Genomic DNA, 17,771 nt, shown 5'->3' on the forward strand with positions numbered 1-17,771 from the left:
CATCAGGCCACTGCTGGAGTTTTTATGGAAAACATCAAGCCACTGCTGGAGTTTTTATAGAAAACATCAGGCCACTGCTGGAGTTTTTATGGAAAACATCAAGCCACTGCTGAAGCATAAACTGTTCAGAAGGTTGTACTGGACAGTAGGTTGTACTGGAAGAGACAACACTGTAAATAAAGAGAACATATATCAACATACACTGTGAAATGTGCCATGTCAATTGAAGATATAACTGTTATTATGGCAGTGGAAAGAATGCTTATAATGTAGCTATGTATCATGTGATACAATAAAGCAAATTTTATCTAAAAGCCTGACTTTGCCTTACTTATAAATGTATTAAACTTCAAATTGTATTTTGTTGTGTGCTACTTACATGATTTTCCAAGATAAGTTGCTGGTGAAACAGTCACTGTAAGAACAGGTAACCCTCCTGACCTGTATGAATCCATACATCCCCCTAGTGGACAACAATAAAATAACTAGACAATACGTTTTAGTTCCTTTCTTATCAGGTGTCTAACTGCTCCTCCTACTGATGAAATCAGGGCATTGAAGTGTGGTTCTTCGTTTCCTGTAGCTCTTACAGGATTTACAGCAGTGGGGGCTGCTGAGGGGTGGACACCTCATAATAATGGCTTTGAATGGAGTCAATGGAGTGGTATCAACCACATGGGAACCACATGATTGATGTGTTTGATACCATTCCATTGACTCCATTCCATCCATTATTATGAGCCGTCCTCCCCTCAGCAGCCTCCACTGATTTACAAATGTGTAAAACAATAGGCCACCACTATATACACTATATATACAAAAGTACGTAGACACCCCTTCAAATTAGTGGATTTGGCTATTTCCGCCACACCCGTTGCTGACAGTGTATAAAATCGAACACAAGGCCATGCAATTTCCATAGACAAACATTGGCAGTAGAATGGCCTTACTGAAGAGCTCAGTGACTTTCAACGTGGCACCGTCATAGGATGCCACCTTTCCAACAAGTTAGGTCGTCAAATTTCTGCCCTGCTAGAGCTGCCCCGGTCAACTGTAAGTGCTGTTATTGTGACGTGGAAATATCTAGGAGCATCAATGGCTTAGCCACTAAGTGGTAGGCCACACAAGCTCACAGAATGAAGCTCACAGAAAGGGACCACCCAGTACTGAAGCACGTAAAAATCATCTGTCCTCAGTTGCAACACTCACTACTACCAAGTTCCAAACTGCCTCTGAAGCAATGTCAGCACATGAACCGTTCGTTGGGAGCTTCATGAAATGGGTTTCCATGGCTGAGCAGCCGCACACAAGCCTAAGATCACCATGTGAAATGCCATGCGTTGGCTGGAGTGGTGTAAAGCTCACCGCCATTGGACTCTGGAGCAGTGGAAACGCGTTCTCTGGTGTGATGAATAACGCTCCACCATCTGGAAGTCCGATGGACGAATCTGGGTTTAGCAGATGCCAGGAGAACTCTACCTGCCCCAATGCATGGTGCCAACTGTAAAGTTTGGTGGATGACGAATAATGGTCTGGGGCTGTTTTTCATGGTTGAGGTTAGGCCCCTTAGTTCCAGTAGAAGGGAAATCTTAACACTACAGCATACAATGACATTATATACAATTCTGTGCTTCCAACTTTGTAATAACAGTTTAGGAAAGGCCCTTTCCTGTGTCAGCATGACAATGCCCCTGTGCACAAAGCGAGGTCCATACAGAAATTGTTTGTCGAGATCGGTGTGGAAGAACTTGACTGACTTGCACAGAGCCCTGACCTCAACCTCATCGAACACCTTTGGGATGAATTGGAATGCCGACTGCGAGACAGGCCTAATTGCCCAACATCAGCGCCTGACCTTACTAATGCTCTTGTGGCTGAATGGAAGCAAGACCCTGCAGCAATGTTCCAACATCTAGTGGAAAGCCTTTCCAGAAGAGTGGAGGCTGTTATAGCAGAAAAGGGGGGACCATATTAATGCCCATGATTTTGGAATTAAATGTTCGACGAGCAGGTGTCCACATTCTTTTGGTCATGTAGTGTATTTATCGGTATGATCAGTAAATGATTCATGCCAATAAAACAGTCCCAAAGAAACATAATATACTCCGTTTTAATATGCAAACTGCATCGCTCATGCCTGAATGTAATCATTGAGTTGACATGGGAGGTAACAGACAGTAAAAATACAGCAAAAGATGATGCTGTACCAACAATGACAGACAATGGTCAAAGTCCACTGACAAATGCCCACTGGCAAATTTGGCTTGGAATACAATTTGTTACCATGGCTCTTACTAGCGTCCTTCCTGCATTAACGTAAGAACTTCCTCTATTTCTTCCCTCTTGGAAAAAACACTGGAGGCCCTGCCAGAGTATAACGCCATGAAACAAGACAGTTACACCAGACGACACCAAGGGAGAGTGGGGTGAGCTTATATCTTTCTTTCTCTATTTAGCCTTTCAGCTTTTGAAGAAATGACTACCCATAGACTTTATCTGTGATTGTGGCTCCTGTTCATTAACTTTTGTTCAGTCTAGCTGTCCTATGCTATTACTCTAGATCAGTGCTTAACAAGAGGGTACTAATAGATTAACAATGAGGACAAACATGATGAGGAATGTAGAAGTTACACTGTAACTTCCATTGTGTAATCACAATTTCATGTAGGACTTTTTCTATCTTTTATTTAACCTTTATTTTAGCAGGGAGTGCCATTGATATTTAGATCTATTTTACAATATATCATCAACAAGACTGATTTTAGGAGTGTAGACAAAAAACAAGTAGTTTTGAGACTCCAATCATATATACCTGACATACAGCCACTTATGAATCTGGGTTCATGTTGATGTTCAGTTCCAGAACAGTGTCCTTCCTGGAGCACAATTGTACTGTCTCCTGTAACTCACGATTGCATTGGTGTACTTCTAACACTAGATGGCAGTAGAGGAATGAGTGTAGGCATCCTCACATCGTACATGGCACTGTGTTTATGCACCTCACAGTATACCCCGTTCAGTGGGTACAGTAGGAAGTTAGAACGTTTGGGATTGCTTAAATACGCTTGTAATTAGATATATTTTCTAGCTATCTCTGTTTTATAATGTATGACTAAATCTAAATTTCTGCAGTGAAAAAGTGTTTATTAATATTAAACAGATTCCTGACAAAAGATCCAAACTAGAAGTCCAAAATATAAAATCTTGAAGAGACAATATTCAGACGACATTCCTTCCGCCAGATATCCACTCTAAAGACACAGACTCTCTCTCTCTTTCTCACACACACACCAAATACTTTTAAGCATGAGCAAAGGATAGTCCATTGTGCCTGTCACTCGTATGGCTCTGTAAGGTATGTCAAACATTTTGAGCACACAGGCTTACAACAGGGGTTAGCAGGACTATGTCACTAATAGCCTACCGCAGAAACTGGCTTCAACAATAGGACATCTGCAGAAAAGTTAAAACAACTGCTGACAGTCTCTCCTGTCCTCAACTTGGTATGGGATTATCAATAAGAGAAATTTGCAGCAAAATCTGGACGCCTAAAGGTAGGACCTGACAAAGTCTCAGCACCAAAACAAAACACTGTTTCAACTGCCGTCTCCAACTGCTTTGGGGGACTAGATAGATAGATGAAAACTCTCTTAAACTGTTAATTGAATCACTGATAGACATGTAACTGGTTTGCCTTCCATCAGCCCAGTGTTGTATGATGTATTCTTGTTGTTGCTGCTTTTCCATCAATTGGCAATGCCATATTTCACTGTCATTATGTGAGTTTGTTTGATTGCTTGAAAGGAGGCAGAGAGAGAGAAAGTATAAATGCCGTTATGTGCATCCATGCAAAATGTTAACAGCCTGGAGATATGAAAGAGATACTATTTTCCACTTTTTACCCTCACATTTAGGATTCCTCTTCATCGTTAATTAGACTTAAAGAACACTTTGAAGGTGCCTCCTCTCCTCTGGTCTGTCATTGTAAGACGCTGACTTGACCTCCTGACCCAGAGTGAAGTCACTCGCTGACCTTTAGAATGACAGCGATCCGCCAGGTGCAGCTGTGGCTCTATTTTCAGTCCTCTTATGGTGCGTTCAAGACAACTGGGAACTCGGGAAAAAACTAGATCTAATCATGACGTCAGTGATCTTCAGGTCGGAGAATTCTAGAAAGATGACCTAGTTTCCGACTTAGAATTCCGAGTAGGATGACCATTCAAAACAATTTTCCCAGTCGGCGCTCTTTTTTTCTGAGTTCACAATTGTCTTGAATGCACTGAAGTCGGATATTTCTGAGTTCCCAGGTGTTTTAAACGTGGCATTACTGCACAGTCTGCCCAGATATCCAGAGCGGCACAGCCCATTAGCACTTAGTACGCGGGGGAGACGCCAGCACTCTCACCACAGACATCATTAACGCTCCATTCTGTCACTCCAGCCGGGGAAATTAATGCTTCAGGCAAATATAGCCTATAGACGAGGTAATGCCTCCTGCCTGCCTGCCTCTTACTCTAAACTGATTCTGAATGGATTTGTTCGTCTGGGGTTGGTACTGTAGCTCAATTATATTCAGTCATGTGAGGAGTAAATGATATACAAAAAAAAAAAAGCCTGCTGGTGAATAGATACAGTAATGGTCAAACTACGACCTCTTTTTTTCAAAGCCAAGTTATCCTTCTCTTAAGGATTCTTGATAAAAATCCAAAGATGTTATCACTTTTAATGAAAAATTATAAATAATACATGCAATAAAAAACATGTGTATGCCTGTACAAGAGCAGTCCAAGGAGCGCAACTACACAGCAGGGCTGCTTCATATGTCCCCGATATGCAATACAGCTGTCTATACTGTCTTCACTGTTACTATTAGGTACAGTTAATTTATCAAATAGCTTAAAAAGGTATGTTATTTAACGTATAACACAAAGGAAAGAAGATTGTCTCAAGGCCATTCTGAGTAAACAGTCAGGTGCCTGTGCCTGTGCCATGTGCCAACTGCACAGCCAGCAGACAGAAATAGCACTCCAGAAACAGTCAACGACATCAATTCAAATCAAATTTTATTTGTCACATGCGCCAAATACAACAGGTGTAGACTTCACCGTGAAATGCTTACTTAAGAGCCCTTTCCCAACAATGCAGAGTTAAAAAGTAAGAAAAATGTGCTAAATAACAAAAGGAAATAGTAACACAAAATAACAATAATGAGGCTATATACAAGGAGTACTGGCACCGAGTCATTGTGCAGGGGTAGGTAGTTGAGGTAATATGTACATGTAGGTAGGGGTAAAAGTGACTAGCCAATCAGGATAGACAATAAACAGAGTAGCGCATGTGAAAAGCGAGAAAGAGTGGGAAAGTGTGTCTGTGTGAGTGTGTGTGTCATTGTAGTATGTGTGAATGTGTGGGTAGAGTACAGTGAGTGTGCATAAAGTCAGTCCAAAAGAGTTAGTGCAAAAAAAAGGGGGTCAATGCAAAGAGTGCGGGTAGTCAACTTATTAACTGTACAGCAGTTTTATGGCTTGTGGGTAAAAGCTGTTCAGGAGCCTTTTGGTCCCAGACTTGGCGCTCCGGTACCGCTTGCAGTGCAGGAGCAGAGAAAACAGTCTGACTTGGTTGGCTGGAGTCTTTAACATTTTTGGGGGACTTCCTCTGACACCGCCTGGTATAGAGGTCCTGGATGGCAGGGAGCTCGGCCCAGTACGCACTACCCTCTGTAGCGCCTTACGGTCAGATGCCAAGCAATTGCCATACCAAGCGGTGATGCAGCCAGTCAAGATGCTCTCAATGGTGCAGCTGTATAACTTTTTGAGGATCTGAGGGCCCATGCCAAATCTTTTCTGCCTCTTGAGGGAGGAACATCATGGGTTTTCTCTGATGGGCATAATGTGGGGGGTGATGAACATGTCCACTATGATAGCCACACAGTTTTAGCATATGACAACACCTGTCTGTGCAGTGTGCATTCTGTGTGCCACCTGATGCTCAATGTCTTCTCGGAAAGCCCTGGGTTTTATATATCAAAGCGACAAGTGCTGGTGGGTTATTTGTTGTTCTTGTGTTACACAGAGGGGTGTCTTGGTCTCCTGACAGACCTTTTGGCAAAGAAATAAGTGCATTCTTCACAGTATACACCCTGCACTGTTAAGAGTCAGCTGCCGCCCGCCATGCTGTGGTTTGGCTCTGTTATGAGGGGAATTCCTGTCCAACATGCAGACCATTTGAGTATTTGCCCACAGAGTCATGCCGCCATGGCCCAATGGTATTACAGAAAGGCACATGTTGCCAGTGACCTTTTTAAAAGAGGTGAAGATCTATTTAAAATAACATCAATCACCAATGAAACCCTATAATATCACGCTATCTGATACAGCTTTTGTGAAAGGGTATACATAGTATTATTAGATACAATCATTCATTTATGCATTCGTTCACACACTCATTCAACAAACCATTAATTCATGCATTTATTCTGCATTTTTCCTGGAATCTACGCAAGATACTGTGGCATCTTTCCGTAATTCTGATTGCCACTGTTTGAGGGATTGGGGTAGTGATTTGAGTCAAACTTTTCTTGGGTAATACAGGAGAAAAAACGTTTTTGTGTAAATACTGAACTATATCAAATAGATTTTGTGACAAAAGACAGAGTGGAGTAGATTACTGCTGTGGAGCTCAGATAGTTTATTAATTGGTGGATGGTGCTTTTAATGATAGAGATTCTGAGAATGGCTGAGTGGGAGGAGAAATATCTAGGGACAAACCGAAAAAGCAGTTACTTCCAAATAAAAAACAATATACATGGTCATAAAAGAAGAGATGGTGATGAGAAGGTGCAGAGAAGGTGATGGGATGGTTTGTTTGTGTTCTACCTGTGTTTAGTATTTACTATAAGTGCTGTATGACTAATGGGAAATAGAGGATGGTATAATTGGCTAATTCCGGAGAGACTCTGCAAATTACTGTGAATCAGTCATTACGAACTTCTGACAAGCAAAAACAAAGAGCTGCAGTTCAGAACTAAATCAACCAAACTTTTCCAAGAGACATATTATTCATGTTGCTAATTTGCTTTAGGGCGCTATAAAAAAAAATATATCGTTCATTCAACCTTTGCCTCAATAGCAAACCAGTTGACAAGGACAGTTGAGACAGAGGCAATTGTGCTTCAGAATGTAGTAGAAATAGTGAGGGATATGAGGCTTTCAGGATGCATATTATTGTCCCAGTCGTGATATAAGGTCATTGTTGGAGTGTCATTACCTTGTTGCTGCAGCGGGGCCTCTGTAAATGGGCCTGAATGAGTGTTATTAACAGCCTGCAGAGTGAATTCCTGCCTTGAGGCATTGCCTGAGGAACACCACAACATTCACCAATTGATGGCTGCTGCCGGGCGCCACCTCTCTCCACTCACAACAATATTGACAAATGCTCAGACTGCATTCACAAGAGTGGTGTGTAAATCTTGTTGCCAGTCGCTGTCAAAAAATATCCTGGCAGACACTGCATGGGAAGTCCCAGTGGTAGTGTAGCGAGCGGCCATGTTGGATAACTCAACAGAAACACTGACCCCTGACTCTGACTCCCTCTTCCCTCTTTGGACCAAAGGTGAGATTCAAGCTGTTTCTATACTCAGGGTAGGGTTAGGGCTACCCTCAGTCTGGCTACACTTCTACTGCATGGTTATAAAAGGCTGAAAGCTTGATGAAACAGAACAGACAGGGCTTTACCACGAAGAGCCCGAGTCACCTGAGTGCACTCACCCTCAGACAAATATTTACAATGACATTGCTTACATTGACCACACTCATTCTTTCAGCAGGTGTGTCTTTCGTGATGCATTTATTAATGGAGTGATCATGCTGTTGGACTGTTCAAAGGTTTCTTTGTTTAATATTTACTCCAACATGTTAACTCCTGTTCCTGTTATAGCCAGGTGCTTACGAATGGTCCCAAAAGACCAACCATGATCAATGGGAACCTACTTGTGTTTTAGTCTCATGATGTCACATGATTGTAAATTGGGAGTGATTGTGTACTTTTATCAACATTGAAACAAACAAGGATATGCACTTAAAAAATATAAATTAAGTTAACATTATAGAATATAATCTCTGTGTAGAATCACCAAGCATGGATGGTCCAGTGTATATGGAGAAGTTACATGTGTTTATTGTCTTCTACTTTAACAGTGTCCTGTTTGACCCAAATATTTTAGAAAATGTGTTGAACATCTACTGTCTGGGCTATGATATCCTACAGTATGTGATGCCCCAAAAATGAAATCAAAAATATATGAAGAGTTAATTTGAGCTTTATGTATTCTCCCATAAAAAGCAGAGTCCTAATAGTCTTAAATTAACAACATCCCTTCTTGATATAAACAGATGCTATGTGATGTGATCTTTATTCACTCTATTTGCCTCATTACAAAAATAATAGTGTATAAACTTCATTCCAAAAACAACTACATTTCTTACCATGATTTCTTACTATAATAAATGCAAGCATAAAGATTGGCACCGGAGGGGATGGCTGCCGTTTTAAGAGCTCCTAACCAATTGTGCTATTTTGTGTTTTTTCGCATAGTTTGTAACTTATTTTGTACATAGTTTTGATGCTACCGCCTCTTATGACCGAAAAGAGCTTCTGGATATCAGAACAGCGATTACTCACCTCGAACTGGATGAAGATTTTTTATTTAATGAGTCTGACGCGAAGGATATAATGTTGCTCCCAGACAAGGCCCAAATCTCCGTCATTCACATGAAGAAAATAAGGAAATACAGCGGGCAGAGATCGGGGTGCCTTGTGAGAATTAGTCGGCGAGTGAGTAACCTGCCTCTACCATCTGTTCTATTAGCCAACGTGTAATCACTGGAGAATGAACTGGATGAGCTCCATTCGAGACTATCCTGCCAACAGGACATTAAAAACTGTAATATCTTACGTTTCACTGAGTCGTGGCTAAATGACGACTTGGATAATATACAGTTGGCTGAGTTTTCCATGCATGGGCAGGACAGAACAGCTACGTCTGGTAAGACGAGGGGTGGGGGTGTGTGTCTATTTGTCAATAACAGCTGGTGCGTGATGGCTGGTGCGCAATATTTTTCGTAGGCGTCTATTTACCACCACAAACCGATGCTTGCACTAAGATCGCACTCAACGAGCTGTATAAGGCCATAAGCAAACAAGAAAATGCTCATCCAGAAGCGGCTTTCCTAGTGGCCTACTTTCTACCAGCATGTCACATGTGCAACCAGAGGGGAAAAAACTCTTGACCACCTTTACTCCGCACACAGAGACACGTACAAAGTTCTCCCTCACCCTCCATTTGGAAAATCTGACCATAATTCTATCCTCCTGATTCCTGCTTACAAACAAAAGCTAAAGCAGGAAGTACCAGTGACTCGCTCAATACGGAAGTGGTCAGATGACGTAGATGCTATGCTACAGGAATATTTTTCTAGCACAGACTGGAATATGTTCTGGGATTTATCCGATGGCATTGAGGAGTATACCACCTCAGTCACCGGCTTCATCAATAAGTGCATCGACGACGTCGTCCCCACAGTGACCATACGTACATATCCCAACCAGAAGCCATGGATTACAGGCAACATTCGCACCGAACTAAAGGCTAGAGCTGCCGCTTTCAAGGAGCAGGCCACAAATTCGGACACTTATAAGAAATCCCGCTATGCCACCCGGGTCTCCCGGGTGGCGCAGTGGTCTAGGGTCTAGGGCACTGCATCGCAGTGCTAGCTGCGCCACCAGAGTCTCTGGGTTCGCGCCCAGGCTGGGCTGGGTTCGCGCCCAGGCTCTGTCGCAGCCGGCCGCAACCGGGAGATCCGTGGGGCGACGCACAATTGGCATAGCGTCGTCCGGGTTAGGGAGGGTTTGGCCGGTAGGGATATCCTTGTCTCAGTATGTAAAAATAAAAAATTTAAAAAATGTTATAAAATGTATGCACTCTACTGTAAGTCGCTCTGGATAAGAGCGTCTGCTCTTGGCCGGTAGGGATATCCTTGTCTCAGTATGTAAAAAATTTAATAAAATGTATGCACTCTACTGTAAGTCGCTCTGGATAAGAGCGTCTGCTAAATGACTAAAATGTAAAAATGTAAATGTAATGCCCTCAGACAAACCATCAAACAGGCAAAGCGTCAATAGAAGACTAAGATTGAATCCTACTACCCCCCGGCTCTGACGCTCGTCGGATGTGGCAGGTCTTGCAAACTATTACAGACTACAAAGGGAAACTCAGCTGCAAGCTGCCCAGTGACGCAAGCCTACCAGATGGGCTATATGCCTTTTATACTCGCTTCAAGGCAAGCAACACTGAAGCATGCATGAGAGCACCAGCTGTTCCAGACGACTGTGTGATCATGCTCTCCATAGCCAATGTGAGCAAGACCTTTAAACAGGTCAACATTCACAAGGCCATGGGGCCAGACGGATTACCAGGACGTGTACTCAGAGGATGCGTGGAACAACTGGCAAGTGACTTCACTAACATTTTCAACCTCTCCCTGACCGAGTCTGTAATACCTACATGTTTCAAGCAGACCACCATAGTCCCTGTGCCCAAGAAAGCGAAGGTAACCTGCCTAAATGACTACTGCTCCGTAGCACTCACTTCGTTAGCCATGAGGTGCTTTGAAAGGCTGGTCATGACTCACATTAACACCATCAACTAGGAAACCCTAGACCAACTCCAATTCGTATACCGCCCCAACAGATCCACAGGTGACACAATCTCCTTCTCACACCACACTATGTGAGAATGCTGTTCATTGACTACAGCTCAGCATTCAACACCATAGTGCACACAAAGCTCATCACTAAGCTAAGGACTCTAGGACTAAACACCTCCCTCTGCAACTGGATCCGGTGATGTAATGGACCGTGTTGAGTTTCAAGTTCCTTGGTTTCCATATTACCAATAAACTATCATCAATCAATCAAATGTATTTATAAAGCCCTTATTACATCAGCCGATGTCACAAAGTGCTGTACAGAAACCAGCCTAAAACACCAAACAGCAAGCAATGCAGATGTAAAGGCATGGTGGCTAGGAAAAACTCCCTAGAAAGGCCAAAACCTAGGAAGAAACCTAGAGAGGAACCAGGCTCTGAGGGGTGCCCAGTCCTCTTCTGGCTGTGCCGGGTGGAGATTATAACAGAACATGGCCAAGATGTTCAAACTTTCATAGGTGACCAGCAGGGTCAGACAATAATAATCACAGTGGCTGTAGAGGGTGCAACAGGTCAGCACCTCAGGAGTAAATGTCAGTTGGCTTTTCATAGCCGATCATTCAGAGTTAGAGACAGCAGGTGCGGTAGAGAGAGAGTCCGGGACAAGGTTGCACGTCCAGTGAACAGGTCAGGGTTCCATAGCCACAGGCAGAACAGTTGAAACTGGAGCAGCAGCATGACCAAGGAGTCATCAGGCCAGGTAATCTTGAGGCATGGTCCTAGGGCTCAGGTCCTCCGAGAGAAGAGAGAAAGAGAGAGAAGGAGAAAGAGAGAAAAAGAGAGAGTGAGAATTAGAGGGAGCATACTTAAAGTCACACAGGACACCGGATAAGACAGGAGAAATAGCCCCCTGACACATAAACTATTGCAGCATAAATACTGGAGGCTGAGACAGGAGGGGTCGGGAGACACTGTGGCCCTGTCCGACGATACCCCAGGACAGGGACAAACAGGCAGGATATAACCCCACCCACTTTGCCAAAGCACAGCCTCCACACCACTAGAGGGATATCTTCAACCACCAACCTACTACCCTGAGACAAGGCAGAGTATAGCCCATGAATATCTCCCCCACGGCACAAACCCGAGGGGGGTCCAACCCGGACAGGAAGATCGCTTCAGTGACTCAACCCACACAAGTGACGCACCCCTCCTAGGGACGGCATGGAAGAGCACCAGTAAGCCAGTGACTCAGCCCCTGTAATAGGGTTAGAGGCAGAGAACCCCAGTGGAGAGAGGGGAACCGGCCAGGCAGATACAGCAACGGCGGTTCATCGCTCTAGTGCCTTTCCGTTCACCTTCACACTCCGGGGCCAGACTACACTCAATCATAGGACCTATTGAAGAGATGAGTCTTCAATAAAGACTTAAAGGTAGAGACTGAGTCTACGTCTCTCACATGGATAGGCAGACCATTCCATAAAAATTGAGCTCTATAGGAGAAAGCCCTGCCTCCAGCTGTTTGCTTAGAAATTCTAGGGACAGTAAGGAGGCCTGTGTCTTGTGACCGTAGCGTACGTGTAGGTATGTAAGGCAGGACCAAATCAGAAAGATAGGTAGGAGCAAGCCCATGTAATGCTTTGTAGGTTAGCAGTAAAACCTTGAAATCAGCCATAGCCTTAACAGGAAGCCAGTGTAGAAAGGCTAGCACTGGAGTAATATGATCAAATTTTGGGGTTCTAGTCAAGATTCTAGCAGCCGTGTTTAGCACTAACTGAAGTTTATTTAGTTCTTTATCCGGGTAGCCGGAAAGTAGAGCATTGCAGTAGTCTAATCTAGAAGAGACAAAAGCATGGATACATTTTTCTGCATCATTTTTGGACAGAAAGTTTCTGCAATTTTTGCAATGTTACAAAGATGGAAAAAAGCTGTCCTTGAGATATTCTTGATACGTTCGTCAAAAGAGAGATCAGGGTCCAGAGTAATGCTGAGGTCCGTCACAGTTTTATTTGAGATGACTGTACAACCATCAAGATGAATTGTTAGATCCAACAGAAGATCTCTTTGTTTCTTGGGACCTAGAACTTGCATCTCTTTTAAAAGTAAAATCTATTTTAAAAGTAAAAAAATTGCCGCCATCTACTTCCTTATGTCTGAAACACAGGCTTCCAGAGAGAGCAATTTTGTCTAGGAGCAAGAGGACAGATGCAGAGCCTTTGTCTGACGCCATTAAAAGGTAATCTACCACCTTCACGAGTGCAGTCTCAATGCTATAATGGGGTCTAAAACCAGACTGAAGCATTTCTTATGCATTGTTTGTCTTCAGGAAGGCAGTGAGTTGCTGCGCAACAGCTTTTTCAAAATGTTTTGAGAGGAATGGGAGATTTGATATTGGCCGATAGTTTTTCATATTTTCTGGGTCAAGGTTTGGCTTTTTCAAGAGAGGCTTTATTACTGCCACTTTTAGTGAGTTTGGTACACATCCAGTGGATAGGGAGCAATTTATTATGTTCAACATAGGAGGGCCAAGCACAGGAAGTAGCTCTTTCAGTAGTTTAGTTGGAATAGGGTCCAGTATGCAGCTTGAAGGTTTATAGGCCAAGACTATTTTCATCAATGTGTCAAGAGATATAGTATTAAAACACTTGAGTGTCTCCCTTGATCCTAGGTCCTGGCAGTGTTGTGCAGACTCAAGACAACTGAGCTTTGGAGAAATACGCAGATTTAAAGAGGAGTCCGTAATTTGCTTTCTAATGATCTTTTCGTCAAGAAGTTCATGAATTTATCACTGCTGAAGTGAAAGCCATCCTCTCTTGGGGAATGCTGCTTTTTAGTTAGCTTTGCAACAGTATCAAACATTTATTTTGGATTGTTCTTATTCTCCTCAATTAAGTTAGAAAAATAGGATGATCGAGCAGTAGTGAGGGCTCTTCGATACTGCACGGTACTGTCTTTCCAAGCTAGTCGGAAGACTTCCAGTTCGGTGTAACGCTATTTCCATTCCAATTTTCTGGAAGCTTGCTTCAGGGCTTGGGTATTTTCTGTATACCAGGGAGCTAGTTTCTCATGACAAATGTTTTTTGTTTTTAGGGGTGCGACTGCATCTAGGGTATTACGCAAGGTTAAATTTAGTTCCTCAGTTAGGTGGTTAACCGATTTTTGTACTCTGACGTCCTTGGGTAGGTGGAGGGAGTCTGGAAGGGCATCTAGGAATCTTTGGCTTGTCTGAGAATTTATAGCACTGCTTTTGATGATCCTTGGTTGGGGCCTGAGCAGATTATTTGTTGCGATTGAAAACGTAATAAAATTGTGGTCCGATAGTCCAGGATTATGAGGAAAAACATTAAGATCCACAATATTTATTCCACAGGACAAAACTAGGTCCAGAGTATGTCTGTGGCAGTGAGTAGGTCCGGAGACATGTATGACAAACCCACTGAGTCGATGATGGCTCCGAAAGCCTTTTGGAGTGTGTGTGTGGACTTTTCCATGTGAATATTAAAGTCACCAAAAATTAGAATATTATCTGCCATGACTACAAGATCCGATAGGAATTCAGGGAACTCAGTGAGGAACACTGTATACGGCCCAGGAGGCCTGTAAACAGTAGCTATAAAAAGTTATTGAGTAGGCTGCAGAGATTTCATGACTAGAAGCTCAAAAGACAAAATCGCAGCAATTTTTTTTTGTAAATTGAAATTTGCTATCGTAAATGTTAGCAACACCTCTGCCTTACGGGATGCGCAGGGTATATGGTCACTAGTGTAACCAGGAGGAGAGGCCTCATTTAACACAGTAAATTCATCAGGCTTAAGCCATGTTTCAATCAGGCCAATCACATCAAGATTATGATCAGTGATTAGTTAATTGACTAAAACTGTCTTGGAAGTGAGGGATCTAACATTAAGTAGCCCTATTTTGAGATGTGAGATATCAAAATCTCTTTCAATAATGACAGGAATGGAGGTCTTTATTCCAGTGAGATTGCTAAGGCGAACACCGCCATGTTTAGTTTTGCCCAACCTAGATTGAGGCACAGACACGGTCTCTATGGGGATAGCTGAGCTGACTACACTGACTATGCTAGTGGCAGACTCCACTAAGCTGGCAGGGTGGTCCAAACACACCAAGAAAGACGTCAAGAGGGCAGGACAACACCTTTTCCCCCTCAAGAGACTGAAAAGATTTGGCATGGATCCCGAGATCCTCAAAAAGTTCTACAGCTGCACATTCGAGAGCATCCTGATCAGTTGCATCACCGCCTGGTATGACAACTGCTTGGCATCTGACCGTAAGACGCTACAGAGGGTAGTGCTACTCGCTGTTTATTGTCTATGCATAGTCACTTTACCCCCCCTACCCTGTACCCCCACACATTGACTTGGTACCGGTACCCCCTGTATATAGCCTCATTATTGTTATTTAATTGTGTTACTTTTTTACATTTTAGTTTTAATTTCTTACTTAAGTTTATTTAGTAAATATTTCCTTAACTCTATTTTCTTAAAACTGCATTGTTGGTTAAGGGCTTGTAAGTAAGCATTTCACGGTAAGGTTGTATTCCTGTTGTACACAACCTGTTGTATTCGGCGCATGTGAGAAATAAAATTCCATTTGATTTGAATTGTTACTTCTTGTCGCATACTGTAAGTCCTCATGCTATTATGTTATGTTTAATTCATGTCTTACAGATTTGTCTCTAATGGAGAATGATTGATATCAAAATGACAGAAGGAATAGAAGGATCTTTTGAAGATGCCTCAGAGCAAAAAACACACAATTACAATCATCATGACATCACCACAGCCTGCTATTCCTAAATCACAAGAAGTAAAAATATGCCCCAATGTACAGACCAAAGATAGTATAGAACCTGCCATTCAAACACACTCCCTCACACAACACTTTGAACTTGACAAACTGGCTATCTGAGAGGAAAAATCCCATACTGGATTCAAGCCATTACTGTAAGAAAAATTTAAACATTGAGAGAGTAATCTCTTAGTCCAAACTGGCCCCTCGTGCAATAACAGGCAAGCAGACCTACTGTAGTTTAGGTGGACCCAGGGTAATGCTTATTAATATTTAAGCATTGTGGATTTATTTTTATTCATGAGCACATTAAAGTCTCTCTTTGTGGAAGTTAATGCTTAATTAGAGGCATTTTGCAGGTGCAATGCCTTGGCCAAGCTGGAAAGAACTGCAAGGTGACATGGGGCTTTTAGATATAAACAACTGGCTCTAAATGCAGAAAGATGAGAGAGGGCATGGAGAAACCTCCCTCAATTTCCCAGAAAACAGCTTTATTGAAAGCCATAAAACATTCTCAGGGTTCCCCATGTTCGGTTCTTTTGCTTAAATGGTACAAGTCTGGCCGTTGGTACACTTTAAATTCACTGCATGACTCATGCACTTTGGAGGCACTTTGAGTTCTGCTGAGGACACTATGGGAGATATGTTTAAGTCTCCAAAATTAGCTAAAGGAAAGTAAAGCCCAAAAGAGACATTTGTTGGTGTTGTACAGAAGACATGTCTGGGAGATCTTCTTTCTTGGTAACAATTAAGTACCTTACTGTGATTGTTTTTAATTAGAATGGTCAAGAAGAAACAAATATTGCTTCTTAGCAAGATAAACTTCTCAAGCAATAATTTTGCTAGGACTGTCTGGGAGTGGTTGAGTGGGAAGGGGGAAATTGAAAACTAGCTGTTATTGGCAGAGAAGTTTGGAACTCTGTTTCTTATTGGTCTATTAACTGATGTCACCAGGCAGGCCAAAACTCCATCCCACCACAACAGGTATGAATTTCAGGCGGTCTTTTCAAACAGCTCTCACACTAATAGGGCATTATCATCATTTTCACAATTTCACAGTATTATTCCAACCTCAGTATGGAAATATATATAAAACTCAGAAAAATCACATATTTGACTGTACTGCGCCTTTAAGGTGTTCATTTAAGGACAAATCTGAAAGTCACTGTGCGAGGCATGATGGTGTCCAGGGAGTGTTGTTCAGAAAGCTCTGGAGGAGTTTCACCCAGCTGACCTTTCTGAATGAACAACATGGTTTTTCCACATGATCTTAAGGCTTAACACAGCGGAATTGCTAGTATGTGCGGCCGCCTGCATGTCAGCACCATCCGCTGTCTTGAAGCACTGTCCTGTTTTACTGTGACACCCCCCTGAGTCATTGATAGTGGGCTCTGGCTGATGCCTCCTGGTAGGCCTCTTAAATCAGGGTTGTAAAACACACCATGGTCATGTGTGTGGTGGCACCTGTGTTTCCCTATGTGTCCCAGACAGCAGAGCTGTTGGGTGCTCTTGTTCACTCTGCAGCCATCAGCCTCCCCAGATGACCAGCGGTGGACAAAGTTTCCATAATTAAATTCTAATTAGAGTAATAGACCTGAAAAATGCTCCCATTAAAATATAATTATAATTGCCTGATGATGACAGTAAATGAATACATGCAGACAGGACTAGGTTTGTTTCATTATTGTGTAAAACTAGTGAAGAGAGCATGACGCACCACAAGCATGTAAATTAAACGTAGTACTAGTGTCACAGCTTCTTTGAATTGATCCTTCTCTGTAGAACACATTAAAAAAGCTGCTTCCCATATTGCACACGTGCATAGACAGACTATAGTGAGACAGACAAGAGAATGAGCAAGCACATTCCAGTGAATCCCCCTAATGTAATTTATCTGTCGTATTACCCAGACTCCTGAATTTTCTGTCACTATTTCATGACATGAGGCACAGACTCAAGATAAAGCATCAGTCTGTGATTTCTCAAAATCATCTACAGTGTAATTGGTCTACTGTGAACAGAGATGGAGCTATTTCACAGTAGCCAAAAATACTGTCAGCATCTAAGAAGTGAAGGCACAAATAAATAATAAATCAAATCAAATCAAATCAAATTTATTAGTCACATACACATGGTTAGCAGATGTTAATGCGAGTGTAGCGAAATGCTTGTGCTTCTAGTTCCGACAATGCAGTAATAACAACAAGTAATCTAACCTAACAATTCCGCAACTACTACCTTATACACGCAAGTGTA

The 17,771-nt window shown here is 42.5% G+C and overlaps 1 protein-coding gene across 2 annotated transcripts in view; it reads left to right on the forward strand.

Moving 5' to 3' along the window:
- The first annotated feature begins 2,278 nt into the window (after positions 1-2,278).
- The window catches only part of s100p (S100 calcium binding protein P), a 28,827-nt gene continuing 13,334 nt past the window's right edge, over positions 2,279-17,771 (forward strand). The window contains exon 1 of one of the 2 annotated variants that reach the window (XM_071345581.1): positions 2,279-2,426. In XM_071345581.1, the coding sequence (XP_071201682.1) occupies positions 2,383-2,426 (44 nt within the window). In that variant the 5' untranslated portion in view covers positions 2,279-2,382. Of the gene's footprint in view, positions 2,427-3,279; positions 3,555-17,771 lie in introns of those variants that run through there. The other variant, XM_071345582.1, reaches the window with a different exon arrangement.

This window comes from Salvelinus alpinus, chromosome 16, assembly GCF_045679555.1.
Source record: "Salvelinus alpinus chromosome 16, SLU_Salpinus.1, whole genome shotgun sequence".
Classification (NCBI taxonomy): domain Eukaryota; kingdom Metazoa; phylum Chordata; class Actinopteri; order Salmoniformes; family Salmonidae; genus Salvelinus; species Salvelinus alpinus.